This window comes from Ambystoma mexicanum, chromosome 5q (genome assembly GCF_040938575.1).
Source record: "Ambystoma mexicanum isolate Mex_15411 chromosome 5q, UKY_AmexF1_1, whole genome shotgun sequence".
NCBI classification, from domain to species: domain Eukaryota; kingdom Metazoa; phylum Chordata; class Amphibia; order Caudata; family Ambystomatidae; genus Ambystoma; species Ambystoma mexicanum.
In genome coordinates this window covers 895,146,254-895,171,926 of record NC_090933.1, presented here as the reverse complement: position 1 = coordinate 895,171,926, position 25,673 = coordinate 895,146,254, and the positions used below count along the sequence as shown (strand labels likewise).

Below are 25,673 nucleotides of genomic sequence, written 5' to 3'. Positions count from 1 at the left end.
TGAATGACGCTGGCTCAAATCCCCCTCTCTGACAAACCAATCCTCTTACTTTTCATATCACTCTCTCTATGACTCCTGCCTCACATCTGCCAAGCGCTCCTACTACTCCAACCTCCTCCACTAACAAACTTCTCACCCCCACCGTATCGTCCAAACCCTCTCTCGCCTTCTTTCCCCTCCCACTCCAGACCCTTCCTCGAACTCTCTCCTCTCTCCCTCTGACTTCGCCAACTTTTTCTCATCCAAAATTCTCTCCACCAAAACATCCTCTAATCCCCTTCTTTCTCCCCTCCTTATCCCTCCTCCTCTTCCCCTCCTTCTTCCTCCTCCTTCTCCTCTCCTCCTTCCCCCTCCACCTCTGCTAACATGTCCACCTTCACTCCTATCACCCCAGCATGTGTCTCCAGCCTCCTGTCCAAAACTCATCCCACTGCTGCCCCCTCTGATCTATCCCCACCTCCATCATCCCCAATGTCTACCCTCTCCTCATCCCCCTACCTTACCACTTTCTTTAACACCTGTTTCTCCTCTGCTACCTTTCCATCAGCTTTCAAACACGACACTATCATCCCTATCCTGAAGAAACCTTCCGCTAACCCTCTTCTTACCTCCAACTTCAGACCAATCTCCCTTCTCCCCTTCCTCTCAAAGCTCCTCAAGTGTTTAGCATACTCTCAACTCTCTGCTTTCGTCTCCTCTCAATCTGGCTTTCGCCCTAAACACTCCACTGAAACTGCTCTCACATATGTACTCAACTCTCTCCTCACCGCTCGCCACGCTAAGCAATCCTCTATCCTCATCCTCCTTGACCTCTCTGCAGCCTTTGACACTGTTGATCACCCCTTACTTCTTAGCACTCTTTCCTCCCTTGGCTTCAAAGGCTCTGTCCTCTCCTGGCTCTCCTCTTACCTCTCCAACCATTCCTTTACAGTCTCCTGGGGTGGCCGCACCTCCTCCAATTTCCCCCTGAACTATGGCGTTCCCCAGGAATCTGTACTCAGACCTTTCCTCTTCTCTCTCTATACTTCCCTTCTCGCTCCCGTCATCTCTTGCTTCGGCATCTCCCACCACTTCTACACGGACGATACCCAACTCTTTCTTTCCTTCACCTCCTTCCCCTCCGACCTCCACTCTCTCTTCCTGCCTCACGGCCATAAAAAACTGGATGTCATCCCACTTTCTTTCCCTCAATTCTGACAAGACTGAAGTGCTTGTCTTCCCTCCTAACGCTCTCTCACCCTCCCCTCCTCGTTTCATCCACTTCCCCCCTTCCAATCTCCCTGACTCTACCCATGCCCGCAAGCTTGGCCTCCAAATCGACTCCTCTCTCTCCTTCTCCACCCACATCTCTCTAACCTGTCGTGCCTGTCGGCACCACCTCTTCAACATCCGCAAGATCCGCCCCTCCCTCACCTTTCACGCTTCTAAACTCCTAATCTCCTCCCTTATTTTCTCCCGTCTTTTCTACTGCTCCTCTCTTTTCTTCGGCCTCCCTACTTCTCACCTGACTCCCCTAAAATCCATCTACCACTCCTGTATCCGCACTCTGTCTTTTTTGGCCCTTGAGACTCTATCTCTACCTCACTCTCCCAACTCGGCTGGCTCCCATTCCTCTCACAATCGAAATTTCAATTCCTCTGCCTTGTCTACAAATCTCTCCATGACCTAGCCCCCCCTATCTTCCCTCCCTCCTCTCATTCTACTATCCCTCACGCTCTCTCCGCTCAGCTGACGTACACCTTCTCACTGTACCCCCAGCCCCTTGTGCCTCCTCACGTTTCCGCTCCTTCCAACTTTTGGCCCCCCTCCACTGGAATTCCCTACCCCTCTCTATCCGCTCCTCCCCCTCCTACCCATCTTTCCGCTCCTCCCTGAAAGCCCTTCTTCACCACTCCCCCCCATGACTCTCCTTCCCTACCGCTCCCCCATCCCTACACATCCGTTCCCTTCCCTCCTTCCCCTACATCCTGATGACTTTATATAAGACGCTGAATGAAAGCCCTTCCTCACCAATCCCCTCCTGACTCTCCTTCCCTACTGCTCCCCCTCTATCCTCTACCCATCCCTTCCCCTCCCTCCTTCCTCCTCATCCCAATGACCTCATACAGGAAGCTGTAACCACCTAAGGGTGTTAAGTTCACCTGTGAACTCCCCCCTTGACCCCCCCATCCTCTTGAGTTAATTGTTCCATATACTGTACCACTGGTTTGTTTCAAGTTTGTAAATATGCTTCTTTCTTATGTACTGTTGTTATTCTGTAAAGCGCTTTGGAGTAAAGCGCTATATAAACTCAATAAACATAAACATATTATCTTCATGCGGGACAACAAAGGTACCAATTTCTCCTTCAGCAAAGTATACTGAAAGAAAATATACAGCTTTCTTTTGCGGCCCGCAGAGCCCAAAAATGATAATGTTGTCCGCGAAGATCAACCAATGTAGCTGTAAATGGCCCAATTTAACCGGGATTACTTGATGGGTTGCCCATAGCTCCTCAATGTCTCTCAGATAAAGATTGCAGAGTGTCAGTGCCAAGGTTCACCCCTGTCTAAGCCCCAAGTTGGCCAAAATGGGTCTTGCTTAGTAAGACAAACTGTCAACCTAGACTTTTTGTGTAACAAAGCAATACGCTGAACCAATTTCGTCGGCATCTTCAGTTCCATCAATTTGTCTCAAAGCAAGTGCCACTGCACTCAGTCAAAGGCAGAAACAGGTCCAGGGAGGCCATATATATGTTACCTCCCTGGCACTCCTTCAAGGTCTCCTGCAGGTGCTTCAGTATCGTAACCTCAAGGATCGTAACCTCAAGGAGGTTCCCATGTGTCTATGAAACTCCACCTGAAAATGTGGCAGAATATCCTTCTCAGCCAAAAAATAGGAGACTTGAAAAAACCTTTTTAAGGTGATAGACCTATAATTCCCAGGATGACTAGGATCCCCTTTCTTATGAATGGGGAAAATAATTGACTCTGCACAAGAAGCAGGAAGAATAGGTGTGGCATAAATAGCATCGAAATGGGGTTTTAAGAACTAAGCCCAGGCTGTCGGATGCTTTTTTAATATAAATGGAGGGAGCCCATCAGGGCCCAGGGCCCTAGAAGGTTTCAGTTGATTGATTGCCAAAATGATGTCCTCCTCTTCCCACGGACAGATTCTCTTAGAGTTCGTTGTAGCTAATCAGAAGCGTGCATGCATCCTGTATCGCTGTTACATTTTTTGGAATAGAAAGACACCCCTATGTCTTATTGAATGGAATGGTCTGAGCTATGCACTTTCTCTACTGGGTTCTTATTGATTTGTGACCAAAATTTCTTAGAGTTAGCACTAATCAAAGTCCTCAACATGGCTTGATAATCTATAGTGAAAAGTAAAGTTTTCTGGGATTTTACCAAGTTTCTATGGCGCTGACATTCCTGCTTCTTAAGTCTAAGGAACTCATTGGTCGATATTGCCATTTTCTCCAAAGACCTCAGGACCCGATGTTTTAATGTCATGTACTTGAGAGTTAAAGAAGTGGGGATATGTATTTTAATGGGCAGCTTATTCTCAAAGGAAATATGCTCCACAGCTCTCATAATGAAGATGTCCAAAGGTCTTTTGCAAGGTTGCACATTCCCTCTATGTAAAGACAAATCTAGATCCCACCACTCCTCTCTCCATGAAATAGATGATTTGTGAGTTTAGTGTAATATTTGTGGTCCAAGCGACATGTTAGCCCTTTTCTATTCATCTCAACTGGAACTGTCATTAAGCAACGATTGTGAGTCAAAATCTGTATGTTCCAAGTGAAGTGGATTAGCAGGTGGTTTCTACTTCCCATATCATTAAACCCTAGATGACTACTTTGCAGTTTAATGGGAGAGGAAATAAAACAATGATATATCCATGAATATGGACCGTGTCTATGACAGGAGTAGGTATATGAATCCTTCTTTCCCTCCAGCTGTTGCAGGTCCCAGCTGTACATGAACCTGTCCCACAGTATACCCCTTTTTAAATTGATGGAGCTGTTGATTGGAGCGCTAGATGACAAATTATAGCCCCGACCTTCAGCGCAAAATGCGTTGTCACCCCCAATAATCATGGAGTTTTGGTTCCCCTCCATTAGCCAGGAATCGAATAGCTCTGTGAATCGGTCAAGAAAACCTTCTATTGTAACTCTAGCTGGGTTCCAATAGATATTGATCAGGAGGACCTCTATTGCTATGACATGGAAAGTCATCTGTACAGTCAATATTCCCTCCTCCGCCTGCCATATGTCGGCTGTACATGTTAGGTTATCTATGGCAATGACCATACCCCCCCTAGGCCTTCCCTTGGCCCCAATCAAAGCAGGTGCAGAAAAAGTATAGTAGCCACCCAATAAGAATTTGCCGACATACATAGTCTCCTGTAGGAAAAGTACATTGATACATGTAAATCTGCCCGACCATTCCAGGCATGTAAAAAGTTCTTCAGTCCACAGACATTCCAAGAAGCACAACTAATTCCGGGAAGCCTAGGGTGTATTTAAGGCCCATGACAATAATTGTAATTTTTTATTTACAGACCGCTTATACACAGGTGGAGTGCTTCAAAGCGCTTCAATGCGGGAGGGGAAGAAGGGAATACAGTCATCATTCTTACGCCTTGAAGTTTCCGAATAATGTAAAGGCTTTGATGGCAGACTCCATGACCAATCCTGTCCCGCTAATAGTTTAGAGATGGATTGTAATTCAGATTGGATGGAGGTCGGAACTCTCGTAGTCACTCCTTCGATGTTTATGGGCAATAAAAGTTGACTGATGGGTGACGCCAAAAACATTCAGTAGACCCATCAGAATGAACCTCCATGTTCTCCATCATGATGGGATCAGTACCTATCTCTCTGCATCTCACCCTCTGGGTACCTGCCCGTCTTTCAGCGTGTAGAGGTGCCTCCTCATCTACATGCCTCCCCCTTTTATTTGCATAGAAGCCCCGCCCTACTTTTTTGTTTGAGATAGTATTTATGTCAATGATGGTATCAACTGTGGATATTTGATTCACATGTTTCCTAGATGTATTAGCAGATCTTTGTCTCACGGGAGGCTGATTATAGTTTTTTTTACCCTGTGCAGCCCTCCTCCTTTTCCTACTTCTCTGTTGAATGAATGGTGGGGAGGAGTTAACCTTCATAACCTGGGCATGGTCGACCGGGGAGGGGCCTTCCAAATCAACTAATACAATCTCAGGCGTAATCATTTCATTCTGATTAGTATTATTTGACGACCCGTAAGAGCACACATTCAGAGCTTCAATCACGTTGTCCTCACCTTCCCCCCTATATCCTCCCCAGAGACACATATATTGCCTTCAGAAACCATACACTCCACTAATGGGGATGAAGAGTCCCCCGTTTAGACACATATACCTCAATAAGATCCACCACTTCCATATGCAAATCCATTTTGCTTGCTGTTACCATGTTGCCCTTGGGTGCCCCCCCCCCAACTCACATTTAGATAGAAAAGAGAGTGGGTCTGAATTGTTCAACTCCCTTGATAAATGACCCCTCAGAAAGTCTTCTACGAATGACAGTTTTTCATTCAACCCATTCAGTATGGCAGTATTTGCTCTTACGGCCGTAGAGACCAATTCCTGCTGTTCATACAAGGCTGTTCAGTCCTTGTTTATATCCAATGAGAATTGGACCCATCGCTCCCCTCATGTTACAGCATGCGAAACAGTCAGATGTGATTTAATCCAAAAGTCGTCCTTAGGTGATACTAGACCAAGGGATTCCGGTGGTTGGCACATTGCTGGCTGCGACAGAGGGCCTAATCAAGGTGTGGGACTCTTGAGTTTTTGCACTTGTGCGTAATGTCACGGTTTGCAACCTTTTTTCCCAAAACTCAAGTCGCATCCTGGCAAAAGTTGTGACTCAGTACTATGCTTCAAAGTGACTCTAGGCTAAATAGTCCAGTTTGAGGTTGAAACCTCCTTATTAATATGGTCAAGACTCAAATCACATCCTGACAGAAGTTCTAAATAAGTTATATCCTTCTGAGTGTCTCTAGAATGAAGAGCCCAGTTCGAGGTTGAAGCCTCCTTATTGATGTATGAAGTAGTCCTCTTAGAGGCCTCATCCCTCTGTTCAGACATTAAATTGAATACCCCATGGTGGGATCCCTTAATGGACCCCAACTCATTGTTGAACGCAAATGCATGAGCTTGTCATGATCCAAAGAGAAACAAAATGTTAGTTGGTTTCGTTCTCCACAAGTCCGGCAGTGCCGAGTTGGGACATATCAGTGTAAACTCAGGAATTGATGAAATAGGGACTGGCTGGCTCGGATGGAAGAGAACCTGCTTGCTGGGAGGTGGAAAATTCTTCATTGCCAGAAACGATCACAATGATCCCGGTTAAATACGTCTTCTAGCTGTTAATTTCATTGCAAAGTAATGAGTACCATCGTCCACAATTTGTCTGTATGACATTGGGACACTCCCCCATAGAACTACTGCAGGGGGTTTGAAGAGAGGAATCAAGTACATCAGCCGTCACCATCAAATTGAAGACTGCAGGTGTAACTTCTCCAAAAGTGGGACACATAGAATTCACTACCACAACCCTCTCAGGGTACTGTTGGTAATTATGGGCTCCGTCCACCCCCGAGTGTGGACTTGTCAGATTCATTGATTGAGACATTAGAGTAGATGTTATCGTTGGAGTGTTGTCAGTGAATGTCACCTCTTTATTGGATTGAATTATCAGTCCATACCTCAGTTTGCGTTTAGACATGATGTCTGGTGTTTCGTGGTAAAGCGGTATAGAGTTACTTTTCAGACTTAGACCTGATTCCAGAAAGAGAGCTGAAAGGCACTCAGGCCTACAGTCACTCTCTTTTCTTTATCAAAGGCCAATTTCAAGGGCTAATAAGAGTTCAAATGCCTCCAAGCCCACAGTTGCTCTTCAGTCCTTGGCTACTGGTCAAAGCGGTGGCCAACAACAATCTTACCTTAAATGGAGAATTGATTTTCCCAAGTTGTTTCTAAATTGCCAATTAGAACTATGTTACTTAATCACTCTTGTCTGCTCTAAACTGGACTACTGTGCCAGCATCCTCTTTTTTCTCCCCAGCTATACTTTCTGTCCATTCGACAAGATCATTAACTTCACTACCAGCACTCTTTGAACTCCCTCACTTAACACCAACTTCCTTGAGCCGTCACCAGGCTGGGTGGCTGACGATGCAAAACAGGGCTAGATTTAAATTTCTTCTCCTGGTTCATAAATCCATCCACAGTAAGGCACCACCGTATCTATCCTCCTCCATCCAACTCTACAAGCCTTTTCATAATCTCTGCTCTGCCTCCTCTACTACCCTTGTGGCTCCTCATCCTCCCTGTTCTTTCACTTCCGCTCTTTCTCTCTTCTTGCTCCACTTGCATGGAATTCTCCTCCCATGGACATCCGAGAAACAGTCCACACGGATTTGTTAAAAACTAAACTAAAAGCCCAACTCCTCACATCCTAGCTATGCTCTTAGCCTACCTCTCGACTGCCGTCTAGCTAACAATTTTCCCTCGTCTCCAAACTGCCTCTGTCCCTCACTTTCACTGCCTCCACTCTAGCACTTCATCCATCATGGTCACATCCCGAGCACAGCTGCATGTACTGCCTACCTGCACTTCAAATTGTCTAAGGTTGGTTCTCCAGCATGTTCATTTTTTTAAAGGTATTTGTTCCACGCACCGTCACCAACGGAACTGGTCCCCAGGCGCTGCATGGGGTCTGGCATGGTTTCACATGCTCATGAATATTCCCCGTCAGTCTGGGAATCCTCGGTAAAAGAAAAAACTGTTTCATTTTTTTTTTACAAACTATATTTCTCCTTTAAACCAATCCCTGTTCTCTGGGCCATACTGCCCCATCCAATGACAGTCCAAGCCCCTCCTCTGGCAGCCATTTTCAGATTTTTACTGCACGCTTCAGTGTTGGGAGTCCTCGAGTTTGCCCTGCGAGCTACTTTGACTTTTTTTGTGTTTTCGACAGGAAAAAAGTTCTATTTTTGTTTCTAGGGAATTTCAGCGCTCCATGAAGATTCGAGAAGGTCATTGTGCACTCCAACCATGACAGAGGAGAAGGAGGGAAGGTCCCTCTTCAAGCCCTGCACCAAATGTGGGCTACAGGATAAGCACCTGCAATGCCTCTACTGTCTGCACCCAGACCACAAGGAAGTGGAGTGTGAAATTTGCCTCGGGTTCTCCAAGAAGACGACGAGGGACAGGCACCATAGACTGTCGGCGTGGCTCAACACCAAGGCCTCTGTCCCATGCGACAAGCAGGGTTATGCCTCACCCAGGACCGACTGGTCCGAGGAGCGGTCTTCAAAGTCTTGTGAGGGTGCCTCATCCATGGGTGCCCAGATAAGTCCAAGAACCGCAAGTCTGAGTCCACCGCGGCTGCTTCAGAAGCGGGTCCTAAGGTGGATAGGGCTAATCAACGTCACCATCCGCCTCCATTGCCAGCCGGCAATCAAGCTTCTCCTCGAAAAGGTAGTCATCTACCCTGGCTAAACTTTGTGAGAAATCTGAGAAGCCATGGACGGAGAAGAAGGCTGAACAGCCCAAGCAGGCCCCATCAGCTCTGGCTAAGACCTCGTTGATGATGGAGTTGGAGACGGCTGCATCTAAGGGCGCTAACCCTGTGAAGGTAGCCTGCACAGCTTGGGTGTCCCTACCCCAAGGCGCAACTGTTAGGCAGAATCCAGTGCAGTTCCCGTAGGGAGCACTACACCAGATTAGAACTACAGGTGAGAGCAATAAATCCACTTTGGTATCAGTCTGTACCACAAAGATTTAGTTGGTAGCTGTGGCTGAGCAGTCAAACTTATCTCAAGGGGGAGATGAGAAGTATTCAGGGTTTACACAATAGGCCTATTGTACTATGGCACAAGGAAACACTGACGATAGCTTTGTAGTTAAAAAGTAGATATATATTTATTTTATACACTTCTAAGAAAGTACATTTATCACAAGTATCAAGCAAGTTAAATTAAGTCAAATAGAAAAATATACACACTCCCTATATAAATTGTAGACCAAGTGAACCAGAGTGAAAACTGAGCAAAACGGCACAGTAACAACTACACACAAGGGATCCTCTAACAATTTCTCACAAGGGAGGACAAACACAAGTTATCTAGAAATAGGTTATTATACACCCTAGCAACACTTCCCCCTCAGTTGTGAATCAGTTCAGCAAGGCAGTGCATCAGTATAGGCAATACTTCAAATGAAAACTGAGCAAAATGGCATTTCACAATGATTATGCAGTGGGAAAGAAAGGGTAGTTATAAGAAAGGGTTGCACCACTCAGTTCAAATTGAGAATCAATCTCGAGAAGGCAGGTCTAACAAATGTGACCAGAGTCAATAGGCCTGTGCAAGAGTTTGTGGTACAGGGCAAGGGCCCAGGAGCAAAATGTTCTTGTAGCTGCAGTCAAGTCTTTGGTTAACAATTTTGAAAAGGTGGATGCAGAAAGCGAAAGACAATGTTAAGAGAGGGGGGCTGCCAGCCCAACAGGTAGGTAAAGGATTTAAAACCCCTTTAGCACTACGGCGAAGAAAGGGCGGCCTGGCGGATCAATGTACCTTGAAAATGAAGAAGTGGCTCCTGCGGTGGCGGTTGTTCCTGGTAGTTCCTGCAGTTCGGGGGATCCAGCAGAGGAAGAGAGGCTCTCGTCGTGGAGGAAGGTTCGAGGTACTGCACTACTCAGGGAAGAAACCAACTGCAGTGCTGCCAAACGAAGTTTAAAAGGTACGCTCCTATCGGCCACCAGGGGGCGCATGGATGAGCCTGCTCTGGTCCAAAAAGTGGTCCTGAGCCCCCACTTTGCGACCCCCCCCCCAGAGCTGCCATTCTGACACGGGACGTATGAGTGTGGCCCCCCCAGCCAGGAAAAAATGTGAACAAAATTGGAGGTTCCTTCGGGTGGAAACCGAAGAAAACGTGGCTGGTCTGCATAGTGCCCGGCAGCAAAGAAGAAAACGAAACTACTGGAGCACGCGGTACCCCAGGGAGGCGTAACAGCTCGCCTGACGATCCCCCCATGAGAGGAACTGGAGTTGGAGACCAGCATCAGCCCCTGCCTGCAGACCTATTTCCCTGGGGGAACTTCGTCGGAGGTCCTGCGGCCCCCGACACACTAGCCATTCTTGATTCGCATCTGCCTTTGCGCGGAGGACTGTGCCGGCGAAGACTGTGAATGGGCCCGCCTCCGCGGACAAGGTAGGCCGCTGCTTCCCCCCTCCCACCCACAGGCCTGCGCTTTGTGCGCACACACCCGGCACCGCGGCCCTCTCCCCGGCAGCCCAGAGCCCGGCGCCGGCGTTACATCATAGAGGAAGTGTGCTGGGGGACTGCAATCGCCCTCCACCCAGGGGACCCCCCAAAGCACCCGTGCAGCAACGGAAACACTACAAGGAGCCAAACTCTACTCTGACAGAGATAGGAAGTGGAGGGGGGAGGAAACAAGAGGGCAAACACCCAGAAAAGAACGGAGCGAAGCCTTCTGGGCGCACTGAGTACCTCAAGCTTAAAACAGGGAGGCCTCCAACGCACACAATCGCGCCAGGGCCACATCCACAAAAAGCTACGTGCTGGGGCTACAAGCGACAAGGTCCCCCCCTTTTTGAATCTTCTGGAAATCCACACCTGCTCTGACCCGGTACACGGCCGAACCGGCCACAGTCCACATAGTTGTATCTGCTGAACCCCCCCACATGATCAAACGCTGCAATAGCCCAGAACCACGTTAAGGAACCTCTACAACTTCCACAGAGCACCTCTACCCCGCTGGAGCAAGAACGCCCAGTACTGAACGCACCAACTTGAGAAACCACCAGGACTGAGGGTAGGGCCCCTACCACAGGGGCGTGTGCCTCCTCAAGTACCCCAGTGCATAACAGGACTGACATGTAGGGGGTACCTCGCAACTCCTTCCCCCCCACACTGAGGACCTCGCAGGCTGCACAGAGCACTCAAGACTGGAAGAAAGTAACCGGGCCATGCCCTGAGAGTGAAAAGAGCAACCTGAGCACAGTAACGGAGAGGGGGAGAAGGGTCTGTGTACATACAGTATAACCTGAGAGTGGACCCTTCACAGCCTATGTATCACAAATTTGAATCTGAATCGGTGGGGAAGGTCCCTGAATATATGCAGGCAAAAGAGAAGCTCGCCACATACGCTTACGCTCCCCTCACTCGCGAAATCGTCTCCCCCAAAATGGCGGCTGGAGCAACAGCACACGGTGAGACAGTGGCTACGAAGGATGACATGGCAACCCTGTTAACGGAAATAAAAAATATGGGAGCTAATATAGGTGGCAAAATCGACAAAATCACCCAACGTATGGATAGGATTGAGGACAGGCTAGAGAGAGTAGAAAACAACCAAGCCTCGATAGACACTCTGGAAACGCAGCTGGGACACAGAATTACAGAACTTGAGCAGCGAGAAGAGGAATACAGGTTAAAAATGGATGATTTGGAAAATCGAGAACGGCGAAATAACCTGCGTTTCTTTGGAATCCCGGAGCACGAAGGGGAGACTGAGGAGGGCTTAAAAACAACGTATCACAACATCATTAAGATTCGCGCGGCTGACAATGTGATTGATGAACCAAGGACAGAGCGGATCCACAGGGCAGGAGGCCCACCGGGAGGACCGAGATCGGTCCTCGCCCGCTTCCACAGGTATCAGGACAAGGCCAAAATTCTTGAGAAGGCGAGGCGTGATCTCCCTTAACAGAGCTCAAATAACTGTATATCAAGACTTATCTGCTATGACACTAGCCCTGAGAAGGATGTGTGGCCACCTGACGAAATGGTTGAAGGAATGAGACACTAGGTACAGATGGGGTTACCCCTTCTCCCTTTCTTTCGAGCACAACGGCATGAGGATCAGACTGCAATCAGAAAGAGAAATAAAGGCATGCATATCTGATCTTGTGGAGGCAAATGAACGAGGGAACGACGAAAACGCAGCACGAGGTGAAGGAAGAGAATGGAAACTCTGAGGCCCTAAGAGACAGAGAGTTAAGGGATCGAGAAAATACTGCAGAGGCAATATTTCCCCAGAGGGGGACAAGTGACCCGGACAGGCAATAATTATTTAATGCCAATGCTCAAAATCGGGGCTTTCTACGGGTCAGGTACTAAAACACCTATGTTCAATGGTTGTAAGTTGAGGTTTAAGTGGGGAGGACGGATTGGGGGCTCAGACTCATGCGGTAGTTAATTTTAGCAAAAGGACCGTGAGGTAACGGTCCCTGCTGGTGGTTAGTTGCTGGTGCAGTCTAACTAACTGGACCCGCTCGGACGCCGCCATATGAGGGGAGGGGGAAATGAGGGAGGGGGGAGGGGTCACAAGACATGGGAGAAGGAAAGACCGGAAAAAAAAATCCAATTACTGCTGAAGAGGGGAAAATGTCGACACTGGTTGAGGGCATAAACCACAGGGAATGGCTGCTTACGATTATGAATAGTCAAATGTCACAAATAGATGGCTACCGCTGAAGTCATCACAAGGGGCCCCTTGAAAGTGGGAACTTAAGGGGCTTAACTCGCCTACTAAGAGGTCGCTAGTATTACAGGAATTTCGGAGAGCCAAGATGGACATCCTATTCCTGCAGGAAACCAAGTTCATGAAGGGAGAGGAGAGGCCCATTCTAGGGAAACGTCTCGGTCTGGAGTTTTGGGGCTCTGGACCATTGCGCAAAGGAGGTGTGGGAATCCTTATTCGAAAGGGAATTGATTTTCAAGTCACAAAATCCTGGTCAGATGCGGATGGGTGAGCTTTATTGGTGGCAGGTACCATTGGGAGCGTGGAGGTAACGATAGCCACGATCTACTCCCCCAATGTAGGGCAGCTCAGATTCCTCTCGAGAACCATCCCCAAAATAATGCTGGAGGCTACGGGGCATATTGTGCTGGGTGGGGATTTTAATCTCTGGGCCGACCCTAGCTTGGATCGTAAGGCGGGTTATCCAACTGTCAATACTGAAATGAGAGGGGACCATAATGATTATGTGAACATGATGCAAGTATACGCGCTGGTTGATGTATGGAGGGATATGCACCCTGACGAAAGAGGATACACTTTTTATTCTCCCCCGCACAATACTTTTACTCGAATAGATTATATCTACCTCTCACGGGAGCTGCACGACATCACATCACACTCTGAGATCACCCCAATCACATGGTCTGATCACGACATGGTCACAGCGGATATACAGTGGGAACACCTGCCCATCAGGGGTGGGAAATGGAGGTGCAATGAGACCCTGTGGAGAGACCTTGTCTTTAGAGAGGAACTGGAAACCGAGATTATAGAATATTTCAAAATGACACTGGGGAGATCTCCAAACGGGGTGTGTGGGAAGTGGCCAAAGCAACCTGGAGGGGAATCCTTATACGGGAGGGGGCGAGGAAGAAAAGGGAAAGGTCCCTCATTGAAAATAGGCTTCGGAACGAAATATGTCGATTGGATAAGGAGGCCAGGGAAGGGGACGCCACAGTCCTCGATAAGATTCAAGAAGCTAGAAAGAAGCAGGAGGAACTTGGTCACCTAGAACAGGGCCAGATAGCACGTAAGCTGCATTTATTAAAACAAAAGTTCTACGAAAAAGGGGACAAAGCCGACTGACTCACTGTTGGCTGCTAGGCTCAGGATGCAACGGGCAGAACGAAGGGTAAAGGAAATAACATGCAATACTCCTGACCAGGGACAAGACAAACCATCCATCCCTGAACTGTTCGCAAGCTTTTATGAATCCTTATACTCTTCTGAAACAGACCCAAACTCGCAAGAGATAGATAACTATCTCGCTGACATCGATCTCCCCAAAATAGCTGAGGTAAACTCTGCTCACCTTGAGGCCCCATAACGGAAGAGGAAGTACACCAATCGATCAAAAGGCTAACACTGGGCAAATCCCCGGGGGAGGATGGGTACACAGCCGGCTTTTATAAGACCTTCAGTGCCCTCCTAGCCCCATTTCTGACTGAATTATTCAATGAGGTCCTAGAAACTGGAACCGCCCCCGATTCCTTCGCCCGAGCTCTCATATCGGTCATCCCCAAGGAGGGTAGGGACCCCAAATGTTGTGGGTCGTATCGCCCTATATCCTTGCTCAATCTCGATGCCAAAATCTACACGAGGGTATTGGCTGCCAGGTTGGAGACTCACATGCCCCACCTTATTCACTCCGACCAGGTCAGATTCATAATCGGGCGACAAGGGGCGGACACTATGCGAAAAACTCTCCATTTGGTCGCAGCCTCCCAAAATATGAATGGTGAACCCGCCTTGCTTTCCATTGATGCTGGAAAAGCATTTGATAGAGTGGAATGGGAATTCCTTGCCGCAGTCTTCCGCACCGTAAGTATAGGACCAAAATTCAGAAAAGGGATAAAAGCAGTGTACACAGCTGTTAGGGAGAATTCTCTGTTTAGGCTGAATTTCCTAACCTAGTGAGTCCCCCAGCAGCTTTGCTGGATTTTTGGGGTTTATTCTTTTCTCCTGCCAAGAGTGAGACTCTTTTACCCTCACTCTTGGGCATGATTTGAGTGTGTTTCTTTGAATCTAGATGTGTTTAATGGGCTATGGGGTCTTTTACTCCATAGGGCTTCATGTGTTTTTGTGATGTGTGTTACACAGCACCCTCAGTGCAGTGACAAAGGGGTGTCATAGTGACCCCCCAGTATAGACTCCATACCCTGGGACTGACTACTGTCTCCCAGGGCATGTAAAGTCACCATTGACTTTACTAGTCTTAATTTCTGAACAGAACCAGTACAAACCATCATATTGTGAACGTACTGGCTGGGGCAATTCAATTGCCCCGGGGTCTGTTAGTCGAGGGGGCACGTCTCCGTCCCCCCTGATCGAGTTTTGGCTGGTGGCAGTGGATACTACTTTTTATATTCAACTGCAAATATTTTCCTATGGGATTTCCCATTGTTTTAGGCTACTATCTTTATTTAATTATTTACGGTAGCCTCGAACATACCGCCGGTTTATTTTATTAATATTAATTCTCCGGTTGGTATTTTTTGCCAAAACTTGATTCTAAAATGGCGTTTGTGTTCTCTTCTGTGACTCCAACCCAAGTCGAGCCCTTTGTTCCACTTTTTGGCGGGCTTCTCCACAGAAGCCCTCCAAAGTGGTGCCACTCTGTCTGGGGTACTTAGGAGGGGTGGAGAGAAATTTAGGCACCCTGGACTGAGTTGCCTAGGCAACTCAAGTCGCACTCCATCCTGATGGCCCACTTAGCATGTTTGAGTGACAGGTAGGCTGAATGAATGGGGGTTTTCTGCATAAAAGCAGGGCTTTGGGGACTGGAACTTCAGAAGTCGCCACAGGACCTAAGAATCCGACGAGGGAGAAGCTGAGCCGACCTGCCACGACACCACCACCGGTGGAGCCCTGCTGGACTGCCTCACCACTTTTCCCAACGACAGAGGAGATCTCCCGCCGGAGAGTCTTCTTCCTTTGACTGGTGGGGATAACCAGTTTCACCGTCTTTTCGCTTTCCCGACGTACCTCGTGGCCGCCTTGCCCGTGCCAAGCACCCCGGCAACCGGGATACCACGTTTTACCACGACCGCGAAACAAAGGTACCACCTTTAACCGGAAAACTCCACGGTTGGTTTCTGCCCTGGTAGTGCAACGACCTTCATCTTTCCTCCAAGTCGAGATCTTCTCTTCCCCTGGACAACGACGCAACTTGCACCCACTACTAGGAACAACTGCCACCGCTGGAGGATCCTTCCCACTTAAGGTACCGTGTCCCGCCTGGCTTCCCTTGCTACCGACTGTACAGGGTAGATTTAGCCCCCGGCTTTCGAACCTGGCTTAGCCTGGGACACCCTGGCTAAACTTTCCTAAACCTCTCTAAACTCTTTTTGAACCCTCTGCAAGACTTTCTAAGCCTAGTGTAACTGTGTGATCTTGGGCGCATTTGTGCTCTGCTCTCTCTAAGAGTGGGCCCAGCCTTTGGACTTTGGCTCACCAGTGACCTCCTGGAAGAGGTACGGACCATGCTGTGAAAACGGGCGATAGAGCTAGTTCCCCAATAACTCGGGGAATCTGGAGTCTATTCAAGATACTTTCTGGTCAGAAAGAAGACAGGGGGCTGGAGGCCCATCCTAGACCTACGGCGTCTGAAGAAATACCTCAAGTCCCAAAAGTTCAGAATGGTCACGTTGCAACACGTGCATTCCCAGCACTTTCCAAGGAAGCGCAGGACTTGTGGCGATGGGCCGTCGGACAGGGGATGTTCCTCGCCCCTCTTCACCTGGCGGGAGTCCAGAACACCATTGCAGACTCCCCCAGCAGGGAACTGCAGTCCTGCCACGAGTGGGAGCTTCGTCAGGCCCTAAAGTTATACGTGACACGCACAAAGAGTTTTCAGAAGACTTCACAACTGTTTGTGAACTTTGGTCCTGTGAACCATGGGAAGGCCTTGGCCAAGGCTTCACTCTAAAGGTGGCTCTTCGGCTGCATCATGCACTGTCATTGGTTGGTGAACCGACCGCTGCCTGGCCATCTGAGAGCCTACTCTAACAGAGTAATCGCTGCGACAATGGTGTTCCTGTCTGGTGTGTCCGTGCTGCACATCTGCAGGGCTGCTATGTGGAGGTCCACGCACACCGTTACTAAGTTCTACTGCATCGACAGAGATTCCAGGGAGGAGTCCTGAGTCGGCCAAGCAGTGCTACGCAACCTGTTCGATTGAGGCTAGTCTGTTTCAGAGGTAAGAGTTAATTGGTTCTGTTGAGCCTTGCCACCTTCCGGGGTTGTGTAATGTTGTACTGCTATGTATTGGTTATTCATGAGCATGTGAATCCATGCCAGGCCCCATGCTGGATAAGTGTTAAGATTGATGATATTGCTGACAGTCAATACTAGGTCTCAGGAGGGGTGAGCTTGATCGAAAGCCCTCAATGGGCACACACAGCAAGGACACTACAAATTACTCTGTCAGGTGTATATCAAAAATACGCATACATTTATTAAAGGCCTTTTAAAACAAACACAAGCAAAGATCATCAGTAATACTTAAACCTACACAACACTACTATAAAACATATATACAGTTGCAATGGCCTAAAGGAATGGCACACAGTAAGGGTCCACAACCTGCAAAGGAAAGGGGTATACAATGCGAATATACTTTAGGCAGTCCTTCACTTATCAAACCCTAAGAAGAGCAGAGCCTAGCACTCAAAAGTACTTTCAGTGTAGAGACACGCGATTGTGCAGTAGAGCGAAAAACATGGTCTCTTGCAGGGGCTGTAGCGACACAGGAAGGTAGGTGAGGCAGTGAAGAAGAAATTCCCACTATTCCAGCAGGGTCTCCCCAAGGGGGCAGAACAGGTTCCAAGAGTTGGGAATAGGACAGTAGCACAGGCTACCTCTAGAAAGGTGAGTGGCCCTCATGGGACACTCGTGCGTACAAATCCTTGGAGGCACAGCAGCTTTCAGATTGTGAAGGAGAGCAACAGCAATTCTTCTCATCCAGCAGGGCTTCAAGGTCAAGCGTCAGTTAATCCAGTTACTCGTCGTAGTGGACTTCAGCTTCTGAACACGATTCCTAGCAGTGAGAGGTCCCCAGATATACTGTTGATCTCCCATTGATTCCGCTGGGTCACACTCAAGCATCCAATCACGACTACGGGCATTCAAGCAGGCAGGCAGCCAATCAGGCACACGAGGTATTCAGGCCATTCACTTCTTTCCAGACACTCACAACAAGTTATGTGTATTGGGACAAGTACCGAGCCATTCAACACTCCAAGCTGCATTCATACCGGTTTCGGGCAGGGTTGTCTCAGTCATTGTGTCAACCACCAGATACTAGACACCCACAACACAGAATGCATATTCGTCACACACACTATTCACCCAGGTCCCACCAACAGGAGGTACCCACAACATACATCACCGGGAAGGCTCCAGCTAGTCTGGCCGGGCCTTCACAACAACACCATATGTGGCATTTCCACCCAACAGCCAGTCAGGGGGAAGGGACAGAGTCAGGGTTTCCCAGGACTTTGGGAAAACAAGGCAACAGGCAATAGAAATCAAGCGGCCACAGGGGCCATCTTGTTTCCTATCAGGAATCAAGTGATTCCAATGGCAGGGCCTGGGTATCCCAAAATGGAGGATACTCAGAGCACCTGTCAAATTCAGCATGGAGCTGCCACCAGCCCATACCCTGCTCTGGGGGCCACAAACACAGGTGCCCAAAAGCATACAATAAGGGCACAGGGCTGTACCCCCACCCATGGGTGCCATAAGGGTATCCCATGGGTCTGTTCACCAAAACCAAAAGAGAGAGCTGGACCGCCAGGAGTCCCAAATGAACTCCTGCGCGGAAAACGCAACAGAACACACGATAAAAGGCAGTAAAGGACAAGGATACGGAGCCCTGTCCCTCTGATGCATTTCCAGCATCACAGGAGCGCAGTGTTGCAGAGCTTCCTACTTTAAGCTTTCAAACCACCACCGAAAATTGGTACTGCTTGGAGTCTATCAAGATGAGGAATCTGTGGTAGAATGCAATCCATTTAAGGAGAAATTATTTACAGGTAATGTTCTTTCTATGGATTTTTCTCCCACAGATTTATCATCGGCCTCCCAGCTAACCCCGCTCTTAAAGCTTTCTTGGCTTGCACCGCTCTTAATGAGTTCTCTTTTTCTTTTGTGGGATGAGTCTTGGAGGAAGAGATGACACTTAACGTTGTTTAAAAAAAATAAAGAGGCTAATGCATTGTGTGGTCGATTAGACCTTCAGTCTTGGGTGCCTGTTCTCCACCAAAAAAGAAAAGATATATCTTTTAAGAGGAGTGGAGTTTTTTGATTCAGTGTATGGGAATCCTTCCCTCTGCTGTTGAGTGTTGAGCACGGTGAAATAATGTGGGGAACTGAGGTGTGGTGCCATAGTGATATGTATATGTATTACTGACGTCGTGTCTTGAGTCTAGGAGTGGCGTGGTCGAGGCATGCAGAGGTCGATATACTAGATCAAACTGCACTACTCTCCTTATTGAAATTTTCCGAGTAGCTGCTTCTGAGGGGATGATCTATCAAGCTGAGAAATCTGTGGGAGAATAATCCACAGAAAGAACATTACCTATAAGTAATTCTCCTTTTAATCTATTTGCACATCTTAATGTAAAACGTACCTTTCAAATGACATGTTTTAATCTATTCAACACACCTTGTATTTCTTAAACATAGGATTCGAATGACAATGCATATGCCGAAATGTGATAACAGATTTTATTTATTGACTATTGGGACCCTTTGGCATTAAGTAATCAGATGCCCTGTTGAATGTGTGATACATTCTTTCTATTTTTAGTAACATATGCATTGAGGTGGTTGTTCAATTTATGGAGGACACTAATGGAGAAGCGAAGTTATACTCCTTTGGGTATCAGGTAATAGAATTGCGGCAAAAATGTCGCCGGTAAAAAAAATTGCGGTAAAGGTGTGTACCCCATTATAACATTTAAGGGGAGCAGGGGTTGCGGGGGTGTCCCCCGCTACGCTTAAATGGTATAGTGGGTCTGGGGGCTGCAGGGGTGTCCCCCGCAACCTTTAAATAATTGTGGCGCAAAAAACCACAGCATTTTTGCCGCAATATTTTGTAATCACAGCCATTTGTGCCACGATTTTAAGACGTGGAACCCTCCTTTGGTATGCATCCATTAAATTTGTTTGCTACGCAGAAGGTACTTTGTGTTTTGGTCATGAAAGTTCATGTGTGCATTACAAGTGCAGAGATGCAGAGTGTTGCAATACCTTCTGTAAATTGAAAAGAAACATTAGCATGTAGAAGTGTCATTTTAGCAGCTTTCTCCAGAAAACCTTTACTTGTGGGCATGAACAATATTGAAAAAGACAGCTAATGTAATCATATGAATACGTTATTCATTATTATTTTTTTCTCTGCAGGTTTTTAATACACGGTTGTTAAAAGTCAAAGAAAGGCATATGTTTCTCACATTCTTGGGACGAGCACAGTATGACCCAGCACAACCCAACTACGTCTCTCTGGACAAGTTTATATCCGTACCCGATGAGGTGTTTTGCGTGGACATTGCCAAGGCCTCAGTGCAAGACTTTCAAACATTTTTGAAAACACTTTAATCAACAACACATGCAAAAGCAATGTAATTATCCTGTAAAATAAATGTTCTTAGTGTACCAGTAGACTCAAACTCATCTTAAAGTTGTAATTTAACTTAAGTAATTGCTCTTGATTTGACTGGTATGTTTAGGAACCGTTTTATAAAACAATGGTAAGACCTTGGATTTCCAAGAAGCTGCTTTGCACACATATTGTAATTGAGTCCATTCATCTGCATGACTAGCTTTTCTTCCCATGTACAAAATTGTTATTTTTTGCATTTACCTAGGTTAACAGTGATGACCATGAAACCTCAATATTTACAAACTGAAAATCTGATTTGTTTTTTGTAAGATGGAAAAATATATTTTCAATAAAATGAAACTAGTAACAAAAACTATGGCCCATCCAATTTCCTGGTTTATCTTCCTAGCATTCTAAATAAAGTATACATTCACCTGTAAACCTTAATATTGGTCCATAGTGCATGTAGAAAACGAAAGCCACTTCATAGAAAGAACTTCACAACATCTACTCAAAATACATTACATGTATTTTGAGTAGTATTTGTAGTGATCGTTTTCTTTTTTTTAACTTTTGTTTATTGGCAGGAGGTTAAAACAGGTACAGCACAGTTAGCATGTTAGCAAAGAAAAACCAGTATGACAACAACTATATGTATTACATCACAGATAATATCAACATCGCATTTTTGAGGGGGTGAATATTGTGGAATAGTGCGCATGAGTAGTGCATCAAGAAGAGTTAGGTTGGGTCGGTGAAGGGGCGGAGGACCACCCGACCCCATCCTTGCTGTTCAGGTAACTGCAGAATTCAGACCACACATTTCCAGGGCGGGAGGGCGTGGGCAAGGATCCGATGTACTCCTCCTCGCACGTTTGTACCCACGTGAGTGCCTTCAACCACATGTCAAGGGTATGGGGGGAGCGACGCTTCCAGCATTGTAATATACATTTTTTGGCGACAATAGCACTTACATTCAAGAATTTTGACATTTTCCTTACATTTTCTCCTGACCAAATGCCGAACAGCAAGGCAAGTGGGTCCATCTCTACAGGGGAGCCAACTATCTCTGAGAGCACTTCCGTCACCTCCAGCCAGAACTTATGAAGCGCGGCACAGGACCAAAACATGTGAACGTGGTCTGCCACGTTTGATTTGCATTTCGGGCATGTATGTGTCGAAGTGAGCGTGAATTTTGCAACTCTGTACGGCGTGTAGTAGAGCCTTTTAAGTAATTTGTATTGAATACAGCAGAACCTGGCATTAAGTGATACTTTGCGCGTGTGAACACACATTTTGCCCCACATTTCGTCGGTGATCACCGTTTCGAGCTCCCTGGCCCATGCTTCCCGCGGTTCCGGGGAAATATTCTCTAGTTTGCCCATCTGTATTTTATATAGGGAGGATATTATGCCCCTACAGCCATTGGAGTTTGCTATATACTGGAGTTCAGGTGAGTCTGGAGGCTCCTCGGGGAAGGAGGGCCACATAGCCCGCACCGCTGCTCTCAACCTATAGTACTGCAGCAAGTCCAGCGCACAGCTAGGGTGCCCGGGGCGCAATTTACGGGGGGTGATAAATGAACCATCAGGGTATAGGTCAGTCAGGGCCCGATATCCCAGGTTTTCCCAACGTTGAGAGAGGTGTTGGTCATGTGTAGGGGTGAGGCCGGGAAATTGCCATAAGGGGAGCCACTTATAGTATGGGCGCTGTTCAGGACTGGGGGAAAGGATGTTATTCCATGCCCGAATTGTGGTAGCCACCGGATCCCATGGGGCATCCGCGCGAAAACCATAGTGTAATAGTAGGGTCATGATGTGGATACCGTCTCCCGCCATTTTTTCCAATTTAACATGTGGGGGCGGGTTAGGGTGTGTATACCAATGGGTAGCATGTTGGGCCTGAGCAGCGCTCCAGTAGAAAGTTAAATTAGGGGCATTAAGGCCCCCCTTTTCATAAGGGAGGGTCATATGTTGCCACTTCTTGCGGACAGCGCCAGAGTGCCAGAGAAATTGAGAAAACGCTGTGTGAAGCCTCTTGAAATATTGCTTGCCTGGCCAGACTGGCACATTCGCAAAAATATAGAGAAGCTTGGGGACCGCGATCATTTTTATTAGGGAGAGTCTGCCCGCAAGGGATAGGGGGAGATTGCGCCACTTAAGCATCTTGGATTCAATAAGGTGTGCCGTTATAATAGTGATCGTTTTCTGACTAGCTGTCAGATTAAGATCATTCTACAATTTCCAGTCATGCAGTACTAAACAGTAATTGATGTCGCATTTTGAATATGCCCCATTGCATGTTTCACCCCTTGGTTGCCCCCTCCTTTGACTATTGCCCCTATTGATTGCCTCTCACACTGATCCTTCCCTCCATTGATGTGCCCCCCTTTTGATTACTCTGCCAGCTTCATTTTTGCCCTATTGACTGCCTCTCCCAGTGATTGTCTCCCCCTTAATTGCTTCCCTTTGAGTGTTCCCCCCCATTGATGGTCTTCCTCGACAGTTGTCTTTCCCACAGACTCTTTCTTCTGACTCAATTATCTAGAGTCGCCAATTGATGGGGTCCCTTCTTCGACCATGGTGAAGTGCTGCCTCTCTATGGCTAGATCTCTGAGTAGCAGGTTTCTGCATCTCTTGCCAACTGTGAACCGTTACACCCAATAATCTCCTCTTTCTTCTTCACTCGAACTTTAAGCCTGTTGACCCTGTTCCCAGGCCACAAGAATTTACTCTGTACCCCATGTCTCCCAAAAGCCCCAGCACCATGATTGCGGATGATGGTCGGTATTGTGAGGGGTCAGAAATGTGAGGCAGACAACATTTAGAGGGTTTCTCAATAATTGGCATTTTATTAAATCGTATGTTTCAATAAACACCTCACTATCCCTACCCTGATGAGGATTTCCCTGCCGAAAACAGACTAAAGGAAACACTCTAACAAAGGATGTCTGGCCCTCACACTTGTACATAAAATACACAAGAAAATATATGGCAATTCACAACAACAATAATTGCATTTGTAATATTTAGTCTCTTTATAACCTGGGTGAACTCCCTTTCCCCAAGTTTTAAATTGGTTTCAGTTCCAATCCAGGTTTGTAACACAGTTCCAACACCATTTGTTGCACCTTCACTGTGTCAAAAGAAAGTTCCAATAATCCAATGTCCAACAAAATAAAGATGCCTCTTCTTCCTTGACTAGATATTTTCAGTCCATCAAATAGCATCAATGATATTCTTGGTCTGGATGATTTGCCACAGTTTATAAGATTCAAAGAAACACAGCTTCTTGATATCAACTTTTCACAGCAGCTTCAGTAGTTTGCAGTTTTATGACTTTCAACAACTTTTCAGAAAAGACAAGATTCACATTAGTGCTCTTTAACACTTCCATGCAGGCAAGGCACTCTTCTTCTGAATATTCACCTTCCAGAAGAGCAGCCTCTTTGCCACTCTTGTATTTCTGCCACAACAGTAACCCAATACCCTTAAGAATGTAATTCTAACTTTCCTTTTTTTTGCTTTTGGCAATGGGAGTTTTTATACCAGCTTTAATTCTATGGAACAATCACAATCAAAAAGTGTGTCCTTTAAAAAGATTGCATTTGCCCCCTTCTCTTCCGTTTAGCCACAGTAGCTTAATTGTATGCCTTGCTGTTAGTATCTTTTGGCATTTGGCAATGCTTGTACCAGTCTTGGCTTTGGGTAATACCTGCACCACTCTTGGATTTGGACAATGCTTATTTGTTCCATGGACTCACAATCATTAAAGTTCAGTCACTTATATTCGATGCTACAATGTTGTCTGCTGCTTTACTAATTATTCTTCAGCTAATCTTCACTTGGGAATCACTTTTAGGTAGACGCGATTAGTGTTTCAGCTGCTTTCTTCAGTTTAATATTCAAAGAGTGTTATCCAAGCAGTTTCACTCATACGCGAGTGCTACTTTTGGTACAGTCACTGTCCAACAATCAACAGTCGGGTTTACAGCAATTTCACTGCCACGCAAGTGATTCTTCTTTGCTACTGTTGCCTGCCTTTGATACGCGCAAGGGATTAGAATGCTCAGTAACATTCACCAGCTTCTGTCTTTGATCCTTTTACGTGCTGCAGGACTTCTACTGCTTTGGCTTCTTCTGAACGGACACACTTCCTAGATAAAGTTGCCTTTGTTCCCGCCAATTAAGTACAGAGCTCGGCTTGCTCCTGAGACCTTCTGGTGCATACCAGCCCCCAGCCACGGTCTCCAGCACATTTCCTGCTGCACAGTCTCTGCAATTTGGTTCAAATGCAAGAAAGCCTTCTTCCTTCACGCTTCCCGCTGCGCAACCTCTGCACTTCAGATTTATGGGGAAAGGGACCTTCTCAGGACCCGCAGCTGGAATCTGACCCGCAGTTGTCCTGGTGCCCTCATTTTCCTCCAATTTAGGAACTTAGACTGCCAACAACGAGCCTGCTGCTGCACTCTCATTCTGCTACTGCTACAACTGCTACTGCTGCTCCATCTCCTACCAATGGCCTGCACCTGAGGGGGCATTTTAAGCCTCTATGCCTCACGTGTGGGTCATTGGTATTAACAAGCTGACCACTCCTGTTGTATAACTTTTGAGCCCTCTTCCTCGTCCCAGTACTTAGTGAATTATGGAACTTGAAGTACCCAACAACAGAATTAGGTTTTCTAGTCCGCTTTCTACTTTCAAACTCAAGTGTATCCAAGGAAACATCACAAGAATTTACTACAAAAGGGGAAAGTAGTTAATTTAAGCCATTATTCACAGATTTCTTCTCACTGTGCCTATGGAAGTTAGGATGATTTTAACTTAATAAGGTTCAGTTTTGCTTTACTTTTTTAAGATGTTTGGAATTTTACATTCGTTTTATCCACATTGAGATGTTCAATTTGTGGATCAGACAAATCATAACGACAATAAGCCATTACATGGCATGGTACTTGTAAAGGGTTCTTCTGATTTAGAGACAAAAACTGCATCTCATCCCGCAGGATCTCCTCACCACCCTGAGCCTTGTGTCCTCCCAGGTGATCCTCCCGCAGAACACCACCCCCAAGTTCAGGATCAGGAAGGGCCTGCCTTTCCCTGGCCACCTGGGAGGAGAATCTAGGCAGGGGTTTAGTGAGGGATCCGCAGGATTCATCACAGTATACACAATTTCATCCCTCATGGGTGGGGAAGCACATCTGAGATCACCTATCCCAGGACAGTGACATTCAGAAGTGGAAGACCCACAATAAGACTGCTCTGAGTGCCTGGTCGCTGACACAGTTCTATACAAACCAGAATACAGGGAGACCAGTCTTGTGGGCTCCTCGGAGACAAGCAACCAAACTGAAGATCACCACCATAGCTATTCCAATGGCAAGAAACTGCATGCATCCTACTCTCATTTGGAAACCAGTTGAATTCTCTGCAATTAAATTATCTGTACCTCTGGGGGCTTGGGAATCTGCTTAGAGTC

General features: G+C 46.9%; 1 protein-coding gene across 2 annotated transcripts in view; it reads left to right on the top strand.

Annotated features, from left to right (window-relative positions):
* The window catches only part of MTERF3 (mitochondrial transcription termination factor 3), a 703,041-nt gene extending 682,473 nt beyond the window's left edge, over positions 1-20,568 (top strand). The window contains exon 8 of one of the 2 annotated variants that reach the window (XM_069621399.1): positions 19,997-20,568. In XM_069621399.1, coding sequence (XP_069477500.1) covers positions 19,997-20,191 — 195 coding nt within the window. In that variant the 3' untranslated portion in view covers positions 20,192-20,568. The remainder of the gene's footprint in view (positions 1-19,996) is intronic. The other variant, XM_069621398.1, reaches the window with a different exon arrangement.
* The last annotated feature ends 5,105 nt before the right edge of the window (positions 20,569-25,673 follow it).